The sequence below is a fragment of the Zeugodacus cucurbitae genome, chromosome 2, assembly GCF_028554725.1.
Source record: "Zeugodacus cucurbitae isolate PBARC_wt_2022May chromosome 2, idZeuCucr1.2, whole genome shotgun sequence".
NCBI classification, from domain to species: domain Eukaryota; kingdom Metazoa; phylum Arthropoda; class Insecta; order Diptera; family Tephritidae; genus Zeugodacus; species Zeugodacus cucurbitae.
The window spans coordinates 32,458,877-32,476,747 of record NC_071667.1 but is presented as its reverse complement, the minus strand read 5'-3'; the positions used below and the strand labels follow the sequence as shown (position 1 = coordinate 32,476,747).

The window sequence follows — 17,871 nt, the reverse complement described above, 5'->3', positions numbered from 1 at the left end:
CGAATGATTAATTAATTCACATTACGAATACATGTATGTACACGAATGTACCTCTTAATTCTTGTCATTTTTATATTAATAAATAAAAATTAACCAACACATAGTAAGCGAAGTTTTAACGCTCGATAATTCGTAATATTTCAAGAGTCCCTCGAGTTTCGAATTAACGAGAGTCGACTGTATTTACATTTTTATTAAATAAGAACTTAAAAATAAATACAACATTATTTATGACAAAACAAGATAAATTCATTTTAAACAAGGCACTTTAGTGTTATATAATTAAATAATATTGATCATTTATTATTCATTTGCCGTTTATGCTCAAATTTAAGTATTTCGAGATCCAGCTCCTCTCTTTAAATTTCATTTTTCTCGACTAACGCTTTTTGTATTCGAGTACCTATATTTATAAATTCTTCTTTAATTCCTTCTAGGCCTTTATAAACTGATTCATTATTTTTTTCTATTGCCCTATAAATTCGTCTTAAGCTACTGGCATTTTCTTTTTGAGTTGTTATTAATTCTTTTAATTTTTTGTTCGATTCAGCTTTTTCGTCTGTGTCATCATTTAAAAATCGTTAGATGGCCTATACAAATTGGCGTTTTCATTTGGCCGTTTCTGTGATGTGGAGGGCATATCGGTGTCCGTATCTATTTGGCTACTTAAATCAAATATATTTACTGGTTGTGAAGGGCATGGTATATCTGCATCTACAACTGCGCAATTAGTTTTAGTTGTACCAAGTGAAACCCCTTGTATACCATCAACTGTTTGTGTTAAGCCACACAATCTAACAATTGTTTCCTCTGTAGGAGTTAGCTGATGTTTAGTGAAGGGACCACCCCCAGTTGCATGACTCTCTGATTTATTAAAAGCTAATTTTCGTTTTATTTCGCTTTTCCACTCGGTGATGATCTTACGAAATCAACTGTTTACTTTAAAATTCAACCAATGCGAAGTTACTAACCTTTTTCCACCCATTAACATCCTTTTGTGGGGGACCCGCACTATTGAGGGACTCCGCTAATTCCTGGCATAATGCATCAGCCAATGTTTTATCCCGTTTGGTGAACCCTCTTAAAAGATCTTGATTTTTTTCCATGAATTCAATAATTATTGAATTTTGTTTCGTTTTTATGTTTTCCCCTATTTTTATTGAAAAAAGTTAGTGTACATAAATATAATACACATATACTTACATTTTTAAGATCACTTAACGGCAAACCGAAATAAATTAAAACGTAATATTTCAAATCTGTCAGCAACGAGGCTCTTGGTTTGATTCCGATAACAAAATCGATAAAATTGGTTTCCATGACACCAAAAACCAATAACAATTCTGATTCGAACATCAAACCAATAATATCAGAATTCATGACACGAACCAGAATTTTTTATCGGTTTGAATTCTGATTCCGATAACTATCAGATTCCACAACAACCCTGAATATGTTAGATTAAGCTTACTAAATAGGCTAAACATTATAAAGTTTCTTTCGTTACTGTCACATTCATATCACAACTCTTGTAAATATTGTAAAAGCACTGATGTTGTCAAAAATAGACTTCGGGCTCGCAATTTATAGACATTGCGCCAAAACCACTCAGTAGTGTTAACTGAAACAGGTTTACCTGACATTCATCTTAGAACTAAACACAATACAATACAAAAGCTTCTCCTGTGTAAAAACTCGATCTTATTTAATCTAATGAAACCAAATTATTCTACCAACAAGCAATCTACGATTAGAAAATACATAAACATAATCAATCAGCTTGATATGACTTCGAAACCGCAACTCATAACAGAGAACACTCATCAGCACTGGCTAACACTGAAATCATCCACAATAAGTACACTCTTCAAATATCATGAAACAAACACCAATGCAGAGCAATATATCCAACTATTTAACGACGCAGTAGAAACGTACAAACCAGAATCAACGGGTCAAAATCAAACACCCACACTTCGTTTGCCGTGACAAACGACCAGGGTGTCATTATAACTGTCGGTGTTTTACCAACGTACTGCCCTATACTTTCAGCTGAAGCGGCTGCGTTTTATGAAGCGGTCCTATTTGTTGCACAAACAGGAAAAATATATATCATATGTACTGACAGCAAATCGACAATTAACGCTATTTTGAATCCATCAAATAACACAGTGCTGATCAACAATATAAAATAAATTTTAAAATCAACACAAAAGCAAAATTAAGATCATCTGGATTCCAGGACATGCTGGTATTAGGGGCAACCAATTTGTCCACGACCGCGCAAAAAGGATAGTAAAGAACCTCTCATTCGCACACTATACATCTAAAAACATTCGCAACATGATAAAGAAATTACTCCACTAGTCGGTTTCGAGAGGTTGGTCAAATTTTCAGCACCATTACAAGGAATATAATCCCTCTAGGGACAAACCAGACTACCCAACTAACTGCTCTTGCGATAACATAAAGAAATTTCTTCGCCATAGAATTGGCCACACTTTAAAAACTCATAGTCATCTGCTGAACGAAACAGAAAAATCAAGTTGCACATCCTAAATGAATGCACCGCTTTAAATTATAAAAGAACTACTACTTTTGGAAATACGATACCATCAAATCTTCTAAAGACACCAAGTACGAACAACATCAAGGCAATACATAATTTTCTTAACATATGAAAACTATATACAGTTGATCTCCTTTTTACACGGTTTTTTTTTTGCACGGTTTTTTTTTTACACGGTGTTTTTGAACACTTCCCAGTTACCATTTTTACACGGTTTTATTTTTTTACACGGATTTTTTATTTTAATTGTATACTTTTTTGCAATAAAATCAAAATTCCATCCGTCAATACGTCACAAATCCATTGCTGTTAATAGAATTTAATAAATTCTAAATTAAAATTAATTTAAAATTAAACTAAAAAATACAAATCTTAGATTCGAAAGCCAGTGAAAAGGTTGCAACAATTTCAATACGTAAACAAATAAATGAAGCTGTATGAAGAGTAAGAAAAAAGAAGACACAGCGATTAATGACGGAACTTTGAAAATTATTATTTTTTTTACCATTCCCAGAATAGTTGTTGTTTGTTCCTTCTAACAGTAATATGGACATACATATAATACCAGAAAAGTCTATAACAACAACAACAGTGAAAATTGTCATTGTACGAATAGATAAAATTTCATGTAAAATTAGATCTTTTTTACACGTTTGCTATTTTTTGCACGATTTTTTTCTTAAATTGGTCCCAATAGTGAGTTTTATATAAAAATTTGATTTTTTTTGCACGGTTTTTTTTTTACACGAGTAATTTACTGTCCCAGTTAACCGTGCAAAAAGGAGATCAACTGTAGTACAATAGTTCTGGTTTTTCCAAACTGAATAGGGAAGCGAAGCGTATGGGTCTGGTGGTGAATGAGGGCAAGACGAAATATCTCCTGTAATCAAACAGTTAGCGCATTCGCGTCTTGGCTCCCACGTCACTGTTGACAGTCATAACTTTGAAGTTGTACATAATTTCCTATACCTAGGCACCAGCATCAACACCTATAATAATGTCAGCCTTGAAATCCAACGCAGAATCCCTATTGCCAGCAGGTGCTACTATGGACTGAGTAGGCAATTGAAAAGTAGTCCTCTATCGACGAACAAAAATCATTCCCGTCCTACTTTATGGTGCAGAAGCGTGGACGATGTCAACATCCGATGAGACGGCACTAGGAGTTTTCGAGAGAAAGGTTTTGCGGAAGATTTATGGTCTCTTAAACATTGGCAACTGCGAATTGACCACACTTTAAAAACTCACAGTCATCTACTGAACAAAACAGGAAAACCAAGTTGTACACATTGTAATCAGGCAAATGTTTCAATCAAGCCCATCCTAAATGAATGCACCGCTTTAAATTATAAAAGAACTACTACTTTTGGAAATACGATACCATAAAATCTTCTAATGACACCAAGTACGAACAACATCAAGGCAACCCATAATTTTCTTAACATATGAAAACTATATAGTACAATAGTTCTGGTTTTTCCAGACTGAATAGGGAAGCGAAGCGTATGGGTCTGGTGGTGAACGAGGACAAGACGAAATATCTCCTGTTGACAGTCATAACTTTTAAGTTGTACATAATTTCCTATAACTAGGCACCAGCATCAACACAGATAATAATGTCAGCCTTGAAATCCAACGCAGAATCAGTGTTGCCAACAGGTGCTACTATGGACTGAGTAGGCAATTGAAAAGTACAGTCCTCTCTCGACAAACAAAAATCATTCCCGTCCTACTTTATGGTGCAGAAGCGTGGACGATGTCAACATCCGATAAGACGGCACAGGAGTTTTCGAGAGAAAGGTTTTGCGAAATGTTTATGGTCCCTTAAACATTGGCAACTGCGAATACCGCAAACGATGGAACGATGAGCTGTACGATTTATACGACGACATTGACCAAGTTCAGCGAATAAATACAGCGGCTACGCTGGCTAGATCATGTTGTTCGAATGGACGAAAATGCTCCAACTCTGAAAATGTGTTCGATGCAGTACGCGCCGGAAGAAGCCGAGGAAGAGAAAGACTTTCACTCCGTTGGAAGGTCCAGGTGGAGAAGGACCTGCTTCACTTGGCATTACCAATTGGCGCTAAACTGCCGAAAGAAGAAACGAATGGCTGTTATGGATGAGAAGAAGAAATTGAAAGCAGTTTATCGACGGAATAAATGAAAGCATGAAAATTTCCGATCGAAAATCCTTTTCGAATCCAAATCGAATTCGCTGCGGAATGAATGCTTGTAAATTTGTTACCAATCAATTTTTAAAAGAATACAAATGGACACAAAACACTGGAAAAGTGAGAACTTTTTGGGCATTTCATTCAGTCGATCGTCATGCAAATAGTTCCGTAACTGTTCTTATTAATGTATTTTTCAAACTTACATCCTGGGCATATATCAATTTTTATTTTCTTTTTTCGTTTTTACTATTTATTAAGAATTCTTTTAATAACGTACTTATGTAATAAAAAATAATTAATGCTTTAAATATCTGCAGGGAGACTTAAGAAATTCTTTGAGAAAACATATGCCACTGGGCAAACATTTTAACTCTTCAGAAAATGCATACAGTGGAGGAGATATTATATCTTTAACAGTCAAAGTTCGAATATTATTTACTTCTATTTGGAACTCAGTTTTTTTAACGAACGGATAATTATCTACTACTTCTTCAAACTCCCGTGTAAACTTTCGCACAACAACTCGATTGGATTCTCTGTAAATAAAAAAATAAATACTTTTTTATGTTTATAAAATTTTTAATTGCAAATACCTTATCAGTGAAGCTTCTTCTTTGCAAACTAATCTCCACAGGCTGCGGGCATCTTCAAGGACATTAGCGCAAACGTCATCCATGTGTTGCAGAAGCTTAAGAATAGGATCTTCATTGTTACCAGCATGTAGAAGTAATTTTAAGTCCACCGGCAAATTGATTTTTAGATTGAAATCTAAGATGTGATCAATCGGTTTCCAATATTCTGATATAAAATAAAATACAAGCATATAATAAATGCAATACATATGTTCAAAATATTATCCAAACATATCAAATCAATCCGAGTAAAATTCTAAGAGATATATCCTTCGGAAGTTGCGTCCATCAGGCCACGTCAGTTACAATATAAAATTTTTAACGCGTTTATCTCAAAACTCACACGATAACTCGAAACTATGAACGATTTTGTCCAATTTTGAACACATATTTGGAATATCATTATCTAGTTCATTGATCGGCAGCCCATTGCCCGCGGAGCGCTCTCTGAGCGCACACTGAGTGTACGTGTGAAACACACGTACTGGCAATCATTATTACACCATAGAAGAGATGTCAGGTCAGCTGCTTGCTGACTTCACAGCAAGCAAGACGTATGGTGGGATTGTACGCATGCATGTATCAACACAAAATACAATGTTTTTATATATTATTTTATTTCTATTTTGATTATGAATTTCTTTTATTATTTTTGCAAGTCAGTTCATAAAAACACAACTATTAATTTTCTATCTTCATTCGCCATTTAAAATGTTAATAATAATTAATAATTGTGTTGTTAATTCGAAGTGGTAATACCGATTTTTTTTTTTTGCAAAAATTTTCATACACATTTCTAAGCAGTATTAACAATTGATTGTATGTGTAAAACTAACGTACACTATAAAAACGATTGTTAGGAAACCAGTATTGGGCCTAATTTCACTAGTTCTAAGAAAGTTCGGGACCAGTAGAACATAACACTTGGTCAGTTGAGTAGCTCTCAACACGCATACACTCTCACAAAATAAATTGTTTGATTGTATAAGTTTGCCGACCACTGATCTAGTTAATGAACGAAGGATTTTTTTATTACAACTATTTTTTCCAAAAATTAGGGCAAAAAAATAAAAATCTGTCACAAATACAAATTTTAATATTTTCTTCTTTCCTTTGTTCATTAACACGTTGACTGGCGAAAACGTGCGACACATTAAAATTCATGAGGTGCCACGTCGCATTAAATTTTGTCTGGCATTTTAATAAAATAAAATAACTAAAACGCTAAAATAAAAAAACCCTATATATGACGCAAAACCTTTCGGGTACAGTACAAATTAAATATGATCCCAATTTACACCAGTCTATAACAAAAAACGTCAAACCCGCTGTAGTAAGCCTTGATCTATTCCCGAGAGAATGAAGTCAGTTTGGCACGAATAGCTAGAAATATGGCGGAGATATAAGCAAATGAACTACAGACTCGCAGTAGTCAAAAGTATTTACACACAACTTTAACAACTTTAAAGACCAAATATTTGGACTAAAGTTTTGGTCAGGGCTGGGCGGAGGTCAACTTGATTTGCTTTATTTAAAACTTTTGTAGGTAAAGATCCTTTATGAAATGGAGCATTGTCCTGTTGTAAAATGTAGCCAATAGCTGGAAAAGGCCGACGGACCACTACAATGGCATGGTCATGTGAATTCTGATATATCCGCATGATTTAGGGTCCCTAAATTAGTACTAAATCTTCAAAACAGAAGTAAGGAAAATTTCAAAGAATCATAATGTCTCTCCGACTCTATTTAGCGTATAAACTGCATTACTCTTCTTTTCACGTGGTAAATGCATAAAGCGTTTACTAAAGAAGCCCTGGAACTAAATCTGCCCACGACAGGCTTTAGGATGCAATCAATGGCAAATGAGAGGCATATCGCTTTTTTGGTTTCGGAAATAAAGCTTTCATGGTTTCGGAAGTGGTCAACTTTATGCACACGTTGGTATTTATGTTACTATTTTTAAATGTCCTTAACAGTATAGCATCATTGACTGTTCATGCAATGTGCTGATTCGATGCTGCTGCAATATTAACAGGACTAATTGTGGGATTTTGTATGACAGTTCCTACTAATCTTCTGCATTCTCTTCGAGTTATCACAGGTTTCCGCCAAGTTATCTTTAAATTGCCCTTGTAATATTTCGTGTCCTTCTTTTTAATAACATTATAAACAGTATTCCTTTAAATTCTATAAAGTTTTACTAACTCCGAAGCCGAAACCCGAGTCTTAAACTTAGTAACAGTCTCCAATCTAGTTATAATCGATAATTCCTTTGTTTTCGCCATTTTTTTTTTACCAATTTTTAAATTTTTAAGGCTGAGTTAGGTTGTTATGAATGCAATAGAATCCAATGACTACTCTTGCTCAAACCAAATCCAAGGATAAAGGCTAAATCGCCGTATGTAAATACTTTTGACTACTGCGAGTCTTCAGTTCATTTGTTTATTTTATGGCTTTTTTTGTTATATTAATAAAATTAAATATATAAATTGTGAGAATATAAAATTTTCGGTTACACCCGAACTTAGACTTTCCTTACTTGTTTATATATATATATATATATATATTAGATAGATAAACGTACTTGATGACACTCGACTGCTCCGTAAATAAACGTCTTGTATCGAAATTTGATTTCCAAGCTGTCCGTCGTCGTAGTATACGAATTCAAGACAAAAAGAGAGAAATCTTTTGTGAACAAATGTAATTATCTTCCTTGCCCTTGTTTGATAGTTAAACACCCAATTCGGTAATATTTCGCTGCAAATATTAACAATAACACGTTGATACATTTAAGATATTAACTGAAGTAATAAGAACGTTGTACGGATTAAAAATATTTAAATGCGTTACCTAATCATCTTATTTAGATTCTTAAAGAAAATATCAGTTTGTAATGCTTCAAAATGTAGTTCACTGAGCTGGTTCTCTATTCTGGAAATTTTAATATGTTAAAATAAAAATGATTAAAAATATTGATCCATACATTCTTACATCTTGAATACGTTAAAAATATTACTTCATATTATACATTCTTACCTTTTAAAGACGCAATTATTAAGGTTTAGAATTTCTCTAAAAGGATCCGAAGTTTTTTCATATTCTGAATCAAAGCTAAAGCCCAATGAATTCGATAAATTTGAATCATTTTTTTCCAACGATCTTCTTCGCCAATATTCATGGACATCTTTCAATTTCGGAAGTTTGCGGAGTCTCTCTAAGCGTTCTAAGCCAATGGATGGGGATGAAGACATAGAAGGCAATGCAAATGACTCAGTAGTGATTGAAATACTTCCAGAAGAAAACGACTCCCGACTATGTTTACATCGACGACACAATGTGATATGATTTTTATTCGTAATCATTTTTGTCTCATTTTCCTTTAGCAATAGAGGACAATTTTCTACAGGAATTTGTCGATTGGTGTCACAATTATGCTCTACTACCAGTTCTTCGATTGATTGATTTGCAGAGAGCTGGTTCTCTTCGGCATTTTCAGAAATGAGCGTTTCAACTAGACTTAAGCGTGTTTTGCCAATATCTACCAATTCGCCAATTGATTGATTCGCGGAGAGTTCGTTCTTTTCGTCATTTCCAGCATTTTCAGAAATGAGCGTTTCAACTAGGCTTAAGCGAGTTTTGTCAATATCATCCATTTCGGGAATACATAAAGGAGAATTTTCACGTTCTAAATTTATAAACTGTTTGTTAAAAACAGCTGCTTTATTTGAATCTGTTAAGTAATCATTGCTAACATCATCTCCAAGCCTATTAATAATAAATGACTTCCGTTGTGCTAAATAATGTACAGATACATCAGATATTGTTATTGGGTTATCTTCAAATACGTTTTCAAAATTCTTAAAAATTTCATTCCCAATTACAAGATTATCTGATGTTTCAGAAGCAGATGGAAGTTTCATACATGAATTCCGATCCTCGAGTTTTGTTGGCGCTCTCCTAGGAAGTTGAATTGTATTTAAAGAAACTTCCATCACTGTAGAATCCCCTCCTTTACTTGTATCTGTCTGTTGTACTGTAATAGATTTTCGCTCCTTTGCATCACAATTGTAGGTTTTAGGAATAGTAGACTGGAATGTATTCAGACTAGGACTATCGGTTTTATTTTGACATTTAAGAACCTGAGAAACTTCAATTTTTAATTGTGTTTGTTTTATAGTATCTTCTACTAATGCGATATCTTCGACAGATGTCTTAGTTTTGTTTGGCTCATCAGTTTTTCTAAAACAAAAAGATAGTAAATGTTTTCCAATTACTACAAAGTCAAAATTAAAATTTTTTCATGGAACCTCAGTAAAATTGACATATGTGCAAAAAAAAAATTCTCGTAATTCTTAAAAAAAAAAACAGTAGCTTAATTCTCAGTATGCAGTTATGTTTATTAATGCTTTATTTCTGTTTACCGCACAAAAAGTCGACACTTTACTCATTTATGTAATTACTGTTGAAGTAATATGGCATCGAAAAACCATACGAAACAGTACTGGACCAAAATCTTCGATAAATGAACGTACGAAATGGCTATTTCGTGAATTGGCAACACGGGACATGATGAGTTGCTGTAAAATCAAAGCGGAATTAGGTCTACCAGTGTCAAGACAACGTATACAACAAATTTTTGAGAGCAACTTAAATCTTAAATATGAATTCCAAGTGTCTAAACCGCGCTGATTAGATCGCCATAAAAACACATGTATCCTTTTCGAAAAATAATAATTTTAAGAAGTATAGGTTCAAAATTTTATATTTAGTGATGAGAAAACATTCAATAGATGGCTCAGATGGCCGTTGTTGTTGTTATAGCGGTTACCCAGTCCTGCCTGAAACGACAAGCCTAGCCTAATTGTTGTTGAAGTTATCTAACGAGAAGCCCAGGAAACGAGCTGTTCGATGGGAAAGGGGTGTTAGATGAGTAGGGTTAAGGGGGCATGCAAAGAGGTGGTTAGTGTCATGCGGGGACTCTTTTCATGCAGGACATATGTTGAGTATGTCAGGGTCTATTCTGGATAGGTAGGAGTTTAGTCTTCTACAATATCCAGAACGAAGTTGCGCAAGGGTCACTCTAGTTTCGCGAGGCAACTCGAGCTCGGTGTCTGCAATGGTGGGTGATGTTTCTCCAACTACGCTATTCACGGGTAGGGAGTCAATGAAGGTGTTAATAGCTCCTCCGTGAATGGCGTTCAGTGCTTGTCTATAGTTTGTCGCGTGCGAAGTCCTGTCGGTATAGTCTTTTAAGTGATTTCTGCGAAAGCATCCCAACAGGAACTGCTTAGTAAGCATTATACTATGCTCATGCAACCTGTGGCTGTTCGGAGGGCGGTATTTTGACATGTCTGAAGCTTCCCCATCTGCGTCCTACTGCAACCAGGCGACCATATCGGGGCTGCGTAATTATGGACCGGCCGGCCGATTGCCTGGTAAGTTGCCAACAACGTTTCCCTGTCTTTAACCCAGGTGCTGCCTGCTAGCGACTTGATGATTTTGTTGCGTCTCTGTACCTTGGTTACAGTCGCGGTCGTGTGGGGAGTGAATGAGTACAGGCTATCCAATGTAACAACCAAAATTTTGGGATTATTGACTGTCGGAATTTTAATGGCATCGACTGAAATATTCAGGTCTAGACAGTACTCCTTCGTCCAATTAGTGAATAAGGTCGCTGTGGATTTGGTAGGGGAGAGTGTTAGGCTTCTAGCAGTGAAGAAGCGATAAAGGTCGAGGAGGTAGTTGTTTACTTTCGAACACATGTCATCGATTCCATTGCTCGACGTCAATATCGTACAGTCATCAGCGTAAGGAGTCAGTGAGGGAGTGTCGAAATATAGAAGTTAAAAAATAACGGGGAAAGTACACCACCGAGGTAACCCTTGTTTAATTCTTCTTTACATAGATGTTTGCCCTCGAAACATTACGCATGACTGACGACCGCACAGGTAATTTATAGTCCACCTCTTCAGCCCTGGAGGTAGCGGAGATTGTTCGACATCGTCTAGTAGCTTAGTGTGACAGACTGTGTCAAAAGCTTTTGACAAGTCAAGAGCTACTAGGACCGTCCTCTTGCAGGGAGGTTTTTGATTTAGACCATTAGTTATCTGGGCGTTTATGACGCTAAATGCTGCATAGTACCACACTTTACGGAAACCATGTTGGTGCTGCGCTAGGCTCAGGTGGTGAGTGAAAGTCGGGAGTAACAAGGCTTCAAGTGTCTTCACTACTGGGGAAAGGATAGTTAACGAACGATAAGACTCCCCTTGGTTGGCTGGTTTCCCTGGTTTCAGTAGTGGGCCCACTATTCCGGTTTTCCACGAATCGGGGATGTTAAGAGTGATCATAGACAGATTGAGAACCTTTGTGAGGTAGTTTACACCCGCCGAGCCAAGGTGTTTAATCATCAGCATAGTTTATATCGTCTGGGCCAATGGATTTGGACGATTTGGCCTTTTTAATGACATCTGCAACCTCGCCGCTGATGAAGGTAAGTGGTGCGCAGTCTTTTGGCATTTTGCGCAATCTCCGGGTAACACATCTTTTCGCCTTATCCACCGAAGGGTGCAGTGTAAATTGCCGGCTAAAATAGCTCGCGCACTTTTTTGGGTCCGAGGAGGCATGACCAGCAAATTGAATTTCAACTCGGTCATCATGCCTTCTCGGGTTGGATAGGGATTTGACAGTAGTCCAGAGCTTACAAGACTTCAGGTGCTCTGCCCATTTCGTCCACTTGTATTGATTTACCGTTCGTCGAATCTCCAAATTGAGATCCCTTATACGGGGATCACAAGGATCGACACGGCGTAAGGCATCGCGTTCGTTGGTTAAAACTGCTGCTTCAGCTGGGAAGTTGGGGCGGATATCCGCAATGCGTCCAGCAGGAATGAAGCGAGCAGTAGCAGCTGCGGTTGCCTTGCGGAATTGACGTTCACCAACGTATACGTCCGTAGGAATGAGCAGTGCCAGGGATAAAGGGATGTCCAACTTATTCCAGTGTGAGAGCACCTCAAAATTTGCGTTTTTTATAACATTTTGCATTATTACCAGATCAGACAAAATACTAATTTTTGGGCATTTAAATAAAAATACCCAACATTTATTATGGTTAAAAATTATTATATACTGAATGTTTAATATAAAATAACTTATTTCAATTTCATTTAGCGATAAAATGGTATATTAAAATAGCCGGTTTTCGAAGTTTCAGTAATAAATATGGTCAATTATTAAGTGTCAACTGAAAATAAATCAATTTCTTTTATAATTTTCCATGAAAAATTAGTTTCCCGATGCTGCAATTCACAAAAATATTCTTAAACCACTTTTAAATTACGCGTTTTCATTGATATTTATTGTTTTAAGTTCTTATTAGTGATCTTGCAAGGCGGCTAAAAATGTCTCCATCGCATTATTTTTTTGGCAACATTTCAATCTGGCCTTTCCAGTTTCCCAATTGCGAAACGTCAAAACCTCCTCATCTCGACAAACTGTCAAAGTTTAGGTGGTTTTGACGTTTACAATTGCGCTCTCACTTCCAGTGATATGAGAGTTGTACATCTCTTTATCTCTGAGCAGTGCGTTGAAGGTGCTCTCGGTAAATTCTGTGAAGCCCAGTTAGTTTTTTTGAAGTTAACGAAGGTACGGTTGTCCACAGAAATAAAGTCAGGAGGTTTTTCGATCGAGACAATTATAGACAGATGGTCTGATGCGATAGTTAGCATAGGTCGCCAGGTTATGCTATTTATCAGACCACCGCTAGCGATTGCAATATAAGGCGAGCTATTACAGGTGCCCATAATTCTGGTGGGGATTCGTCCTTCATTGTACATACCGTATATAAAACAATTTCTTACCGTGTTCTTCAATCGTAATAAAGTTTTACCAACACTTGAAACAATTTCCATTGCCCCTTTCCTTACGTGTTTGACATTTCTGTTTTTGAATTTGTTTACAATCTCATTTTTTCTTGCAGTAATGTAAACTTTTTTGAAAATATGTGACCAAAAAATCATTGCAATAAATATTTTCTACAATTCATATTAATTTTAATTTTTAGTATTATAGAGTACCGATTTCCCTTCGCAACGCAATTATCTTTCGTAACACCTTATAGAGTATCCCCCTGATCTGAATCCACTACAGGATTTATGGGACAATTCATTGAGGAGGAATGGGCGAAGATAGACGTGTTAGTACTACACAAGTTTGCCAATTCAATAACAAATCGGCTAAAAGTGTTGACAAACAAGAATGAGGACTCGATTTCATATTAAAAGATCGAAAACATTTCATTCAAGTTTCTTTACCTATTTAAAAGTTAATACTTAACTAAAAAATATAATTTTGCACATATAGATATTTTCTATGGCATAAAATTAAGTTTTAATAAGTTTTTAGACGGAAGACATGTCTCCTGTGTTTTAGACGTGCGTACGCTCCGAGGACCAAATATAGACTCGGACCATTATCTGGTCGCAGCGAAGATACGCACCCGCCTCTGTGCAGCAAAGAATGCCCGTCAACAAACACAAGGAAGGTTCGACGTCGAAAAGCTGCAATCGCAACAGACAGCCACGAAATACTCTACTCGACTTGCACTCCTGCTCTCTGAGAGCACTCATCAGCATCTCGGTATAAGGGAACTGTGGAACGGCATCTCAAACTCACTGCGTACCGCTGCAGCCGAAACAATTGGTTTTCGGCAACGACAAAAAACAAGCTGGTACGATGAGGAGTGCCGTCTCGCAGCGGAGAGAAAACAGACTGCCTACCTCGCAACATTGCAAACGACCACAACACGTGCGGGATGGGATAGATACCGAGAGCTGAAGAGGGAAGCGAGACGCATTTGCAGACAAAAAAAGAAAGAGGCCGAAATGCGTGAGTACGAAGAGCTTGAGAAGCTGGCAGACAGAGGGAATGCTCGAAAATTTTATGAAAAAATGAAGCGACTTAACGAAGGTTTCAAGACCGGAGCATCCTCATGTAGAGACCAAGGTGGTAATCTGGTAACCGATGTCCAGGGCATACTGGGATTATGGAGGGAACACTTCTCCGACCTGCTGAATGGCAGTGAGAGTACAACACCAGGAGATGGCGAACCCGATCCCCCAATCGATGACGATGGAACAGATGTTCCATTACCCGACCATGCAGAAATTCGAATAGCAATTACCCGCTTGAAGACCAACAAAGCAGCGGGGGCCGATAGATTACCGGCAGAACTATTCAAATACGGCGGCGAAGAACTGATAAGGTGCATGCATCAGCTTCTTTGCAGAATATGGTCGGAAGAAAGCATGCCTGACGATTGGAATCTCAGTGTGCTCTGCCCAATCCATAAAAAGGGAGATCCCACAATCTGCGCCAATTACCGTGGGATCAGCCTCCTAAATATCGCATACAAGGTTCTATCGAGCGTATTGTGTGAAAGACTAAAGCCCACCGTCAACAAACTGATTGGACCTTATCAGTGTGGCTTTAGACCTGGAAAATCGACAACTGACCAGATATTCACCATGCGCCAAATCTTGGAAAAGACCCGAGAAAAGAGGATCGACACACACCACCTTTTTGTCGATTTTAAAGCTGCTTTCGACAGCACGAAAAGGAGTTGCCTTTACGCCGCGATGTCTGAATTTGGTATCCCCGCAAAACTAATACGGCTGTGTAAATTGACGTTGAGCAACACCAAAAGCTCCGTCATGATTGGGAAGGACCTCTCCGAGCCGTTCGATACCAAACGAGGTTTCAGACAAGGTGACTCACTATCGTGCGACTTCTTTAACCTGATGCTGGAAAAAATTATAAGAGCTGCAGAGCTAAACCGAGAAGGTTCAATCTTCTACAAGAGTGTACAGCTCCTGGCGTACGCCGATGATATTGATATCATCGGAAGCAACAACCGCGCCGTTTGTTCTGCTTTTTCCCGCATGGATAAGGAGGCGAAGCGAATGGGTCTGGAGGTGAATGAGGACAAGACGAAATATCTCCTGTCATCAAACAAACAGTCGGCGCATTCGCGTCTTGGCTCCCACGTCACTGTTGACAGTCATAACTTCGAGGTCGTAGATAATTTCGTATACCTGGGAACCAGCATCAACAACACGAACAATGTCAGCCTCGAAATCCAGCGCAGAATAACTCTTGCCAACAGGTGCTACTTTGGACTGAGTAGGCAATTGAACAGTAAAGTCCTCTCTCGACGAACCAAAATCAAGCTCTACAAGTCACTTATCATTCCCGTCCTGCTTTACGGTGCAGAAGCTTGGACGATGTCAACATCAGATGAGACGACACTAGGAGTTTTCGAGAGGAAAATTTTGCGCAAGATTTATGGTCCTCAGAACATTGGCAACGGCGAATACCGCAGACGATGGAACGATGAGCTGTACGAGTTATACGACGACATTGACATAGTTCAGCGAATAAAAAGACAGCGGCTACGCTGGCTAGGTCATGTTGTCCGAATGGACGAAAACACTCCAGCCCTGAAAGTGTTCGATGCAGTACCCGCCGGAGGAAGCCGAGGAAGGGGAAGGCCTCCACTCCGTTGGAGGGACCAGGTGGAGAGCGACCTGGTTACACATGGGATCTCCAACTGGCGCCGAACTGCAAAGGAGAGAGACAGGTGGCGCACTATCGTCGATTCGGCTATAACCGGCTAAACGGTTGCAACGCCAATCACATACATACAATAATTTGGTTACATGTATGTATAGATGTTTTTATTTCTTTAAATACTATTTACGAACATCGAATCACTATAATCCACAAAAAACATCGAGTTAAAGAGACTATTCATTAAAACATACAATTTTTCAAAAAGCGGTAAAATATATATTTTTAACAATTTTATTTACATATTTACTTCGCATAAAGATATATATACGTTAAAACATGTATTCTGTAATTTTGTCTGCAACAAACAATTGCTATTTTTTGGCTTTTAACGTATGTATCCCATGCCTTTGTTATATGAATTATGCAATCCATAAGGGCAATATCATATTTTTTGTTCACCTCCATACGATATAGAGAGACTATTTTAAAATTCTGACTCGATAGTAACAATTTTAAGTTTGTATTATGCCCTGGTCGAAAAGTTCGATTTATGGAAGAAAATGTTTATGAAATTTGACTTCTATTGCCAATTCAAGAGTTAGAGTTATGGAGAACTTCGATTTATAGAAGTTCAAGTTATAGAAGGAAATTTGTATAAAATTTGATTTCTAAACGCTATTGCCAATTCAAAAGTTCCAGTTATAGAGATCTTCGAATTATAGAAGTTAGAGTTATGGAAGTTCCACTGTATATCAGATGTTCTTAATATATACATATAGTATAAGTTTAAAACACACAGGAATAATTTGGTTTTGGCTTGTGAAAGTCCATAATACTTATGACACCGTATTTCTTTCTAATCTAAGGCCTATAACCAGGTTTCATCTTTTTTTGGATAAATATCAAATACATTTCATATTAAACATGCAAGGTCGGAAAGAACATTTCGTACTCACGCAATTTGCAAGACTCAAAGGGGTGGAAACATTTTTAGATATTCGTGAAACTTTATTATTATATCTGAGACATTCACCGATAATTTCGAAGAAAAATTAGCCACAGGCACTGAAAATTATATTCGGAAAATGATATGCGCTAAATTTGACTGTAATAGGTCGAGTAGATCCTGAAATATAGTTTTTAACCCAAAAATAGGCCACAAAATTTAATCTTTTTTGTGTTTTTCGTTTGCAATTTAAAGCACTTTAAATTATTTTCAACCTCCAGATATTATCCATCGAATTAAGGTCAGAGCTCTGCACTGTAAATCCAAATTTTATTTATTCCTTTGTTCGTTATTCTGCAAGTCCTGCGGTTCCATTTCTTTTCTTAATATATAGTTTGTCAAGAATCAGTTTACACATTGAAAATGAGTACACTTTTTCACTTTCCGAAGCAAAATTTATTACTTTTTACTTCAGTTCAACATTTTTTTTAATGAATTATGGTTACATACAGTATTTAAAAAGAATTGATGCAAAAAAACTGCGAAAGCCATGCAAAAGCAAACCAAGAATCTATATCCCCAAAGAGAAAGTATCGCGACCACCAGCCCTGCAGCGTTGCTAAGTTTTCTTAGAGCTACAGGACTGGATGGTATTCTGTGATAAACAGGAGAGGGCACAATAGGCCGTAGGTCGCTGTGCGATCCTCAAATGAAATAGATATATCTAAGTGACAAATTCATTGTCATGCCTTTACGAAGAATAGGTAACGGTAAAATACGGTAAAAAAAACGAAGTATGTAAAGTGTTTCTTGATAATAACATAATTGAATGATTTTTGTTTTTTGTTGTCCTTGGTTTGTTTTTGCAATGCTTTGCATCAATACTCTTTAAATACTGTATGTAGCCATCCCTGATTCAAAAAAAAAAGTTGAACTGAAGTAAAAAAGGATATATTTGGCTGCGGAAAGGGAAAATGT

At 37.0% G+C, this 17,871-nt stretch overlaps 1 protein-coding gene and 1 long non-coding RNA gene across 7 annotated transcripts in view; one reads left to right on the top strand and one right to left on the bottom strand.

Moving 5' to 3' along the window:
- Positions 1-1,460: 1,460 nt before the first annotated feature.
- On the top strand, positions 1,461-5,599 carry LOC128921361 (uncharacterized). Of its 4 annotated transcripts, none has more exons than XR_008470806.1 (3): positions 1,461-1,611; positions 5,064-5,284; positions 5,348-5,599. It is a non-coding gene; the product is annotated as an uncharacterized LOC128921361 (long non-coding RNA). The 4 variants fall into 4 exon arrangements; XR_008470808.1 differs by having other exon boundaries at positions 1,491-1,630; XR_008470813.1 differs by having other exon boundaries at positions 1,560-1,687.
- The window catches only part of LOC105220122 (uncharacterized), a 28,372-nt gene continuing 14,843 nt past the window's right edge, over positions 4,343-17,871 (bottom strand). For all 3 annotated transcript variants that reach the window (XM_054228613.1, XM_054228637.1, XM_054228661.1), the window contains 5 exons: positions 8,418-9,620; positions 8,232-8,312; positions 7,963-8,138; positions 5,340-5,544; positions 4,343-5,282 (listed from right to left, as the gene is read on the bottom strand). In XM_054228613.1, the coding sequence (XP_054084588.1) occupies positions 5,042-5,282; positions 5,340-5,544; positions 7,963-8,138; positions 8,232-8,312; positions 8,418-9,620 (1,906 nt within the window). In that variant the 3' untranslated portion in view covers positions 4,343-5,041. The remainder of the gene's footprint in view (positions 5,283-5,339; positions 5,545-7,962; positions 8,139-8,231; positions 8,313-8,417; positions 9,621-17,871) is intronic.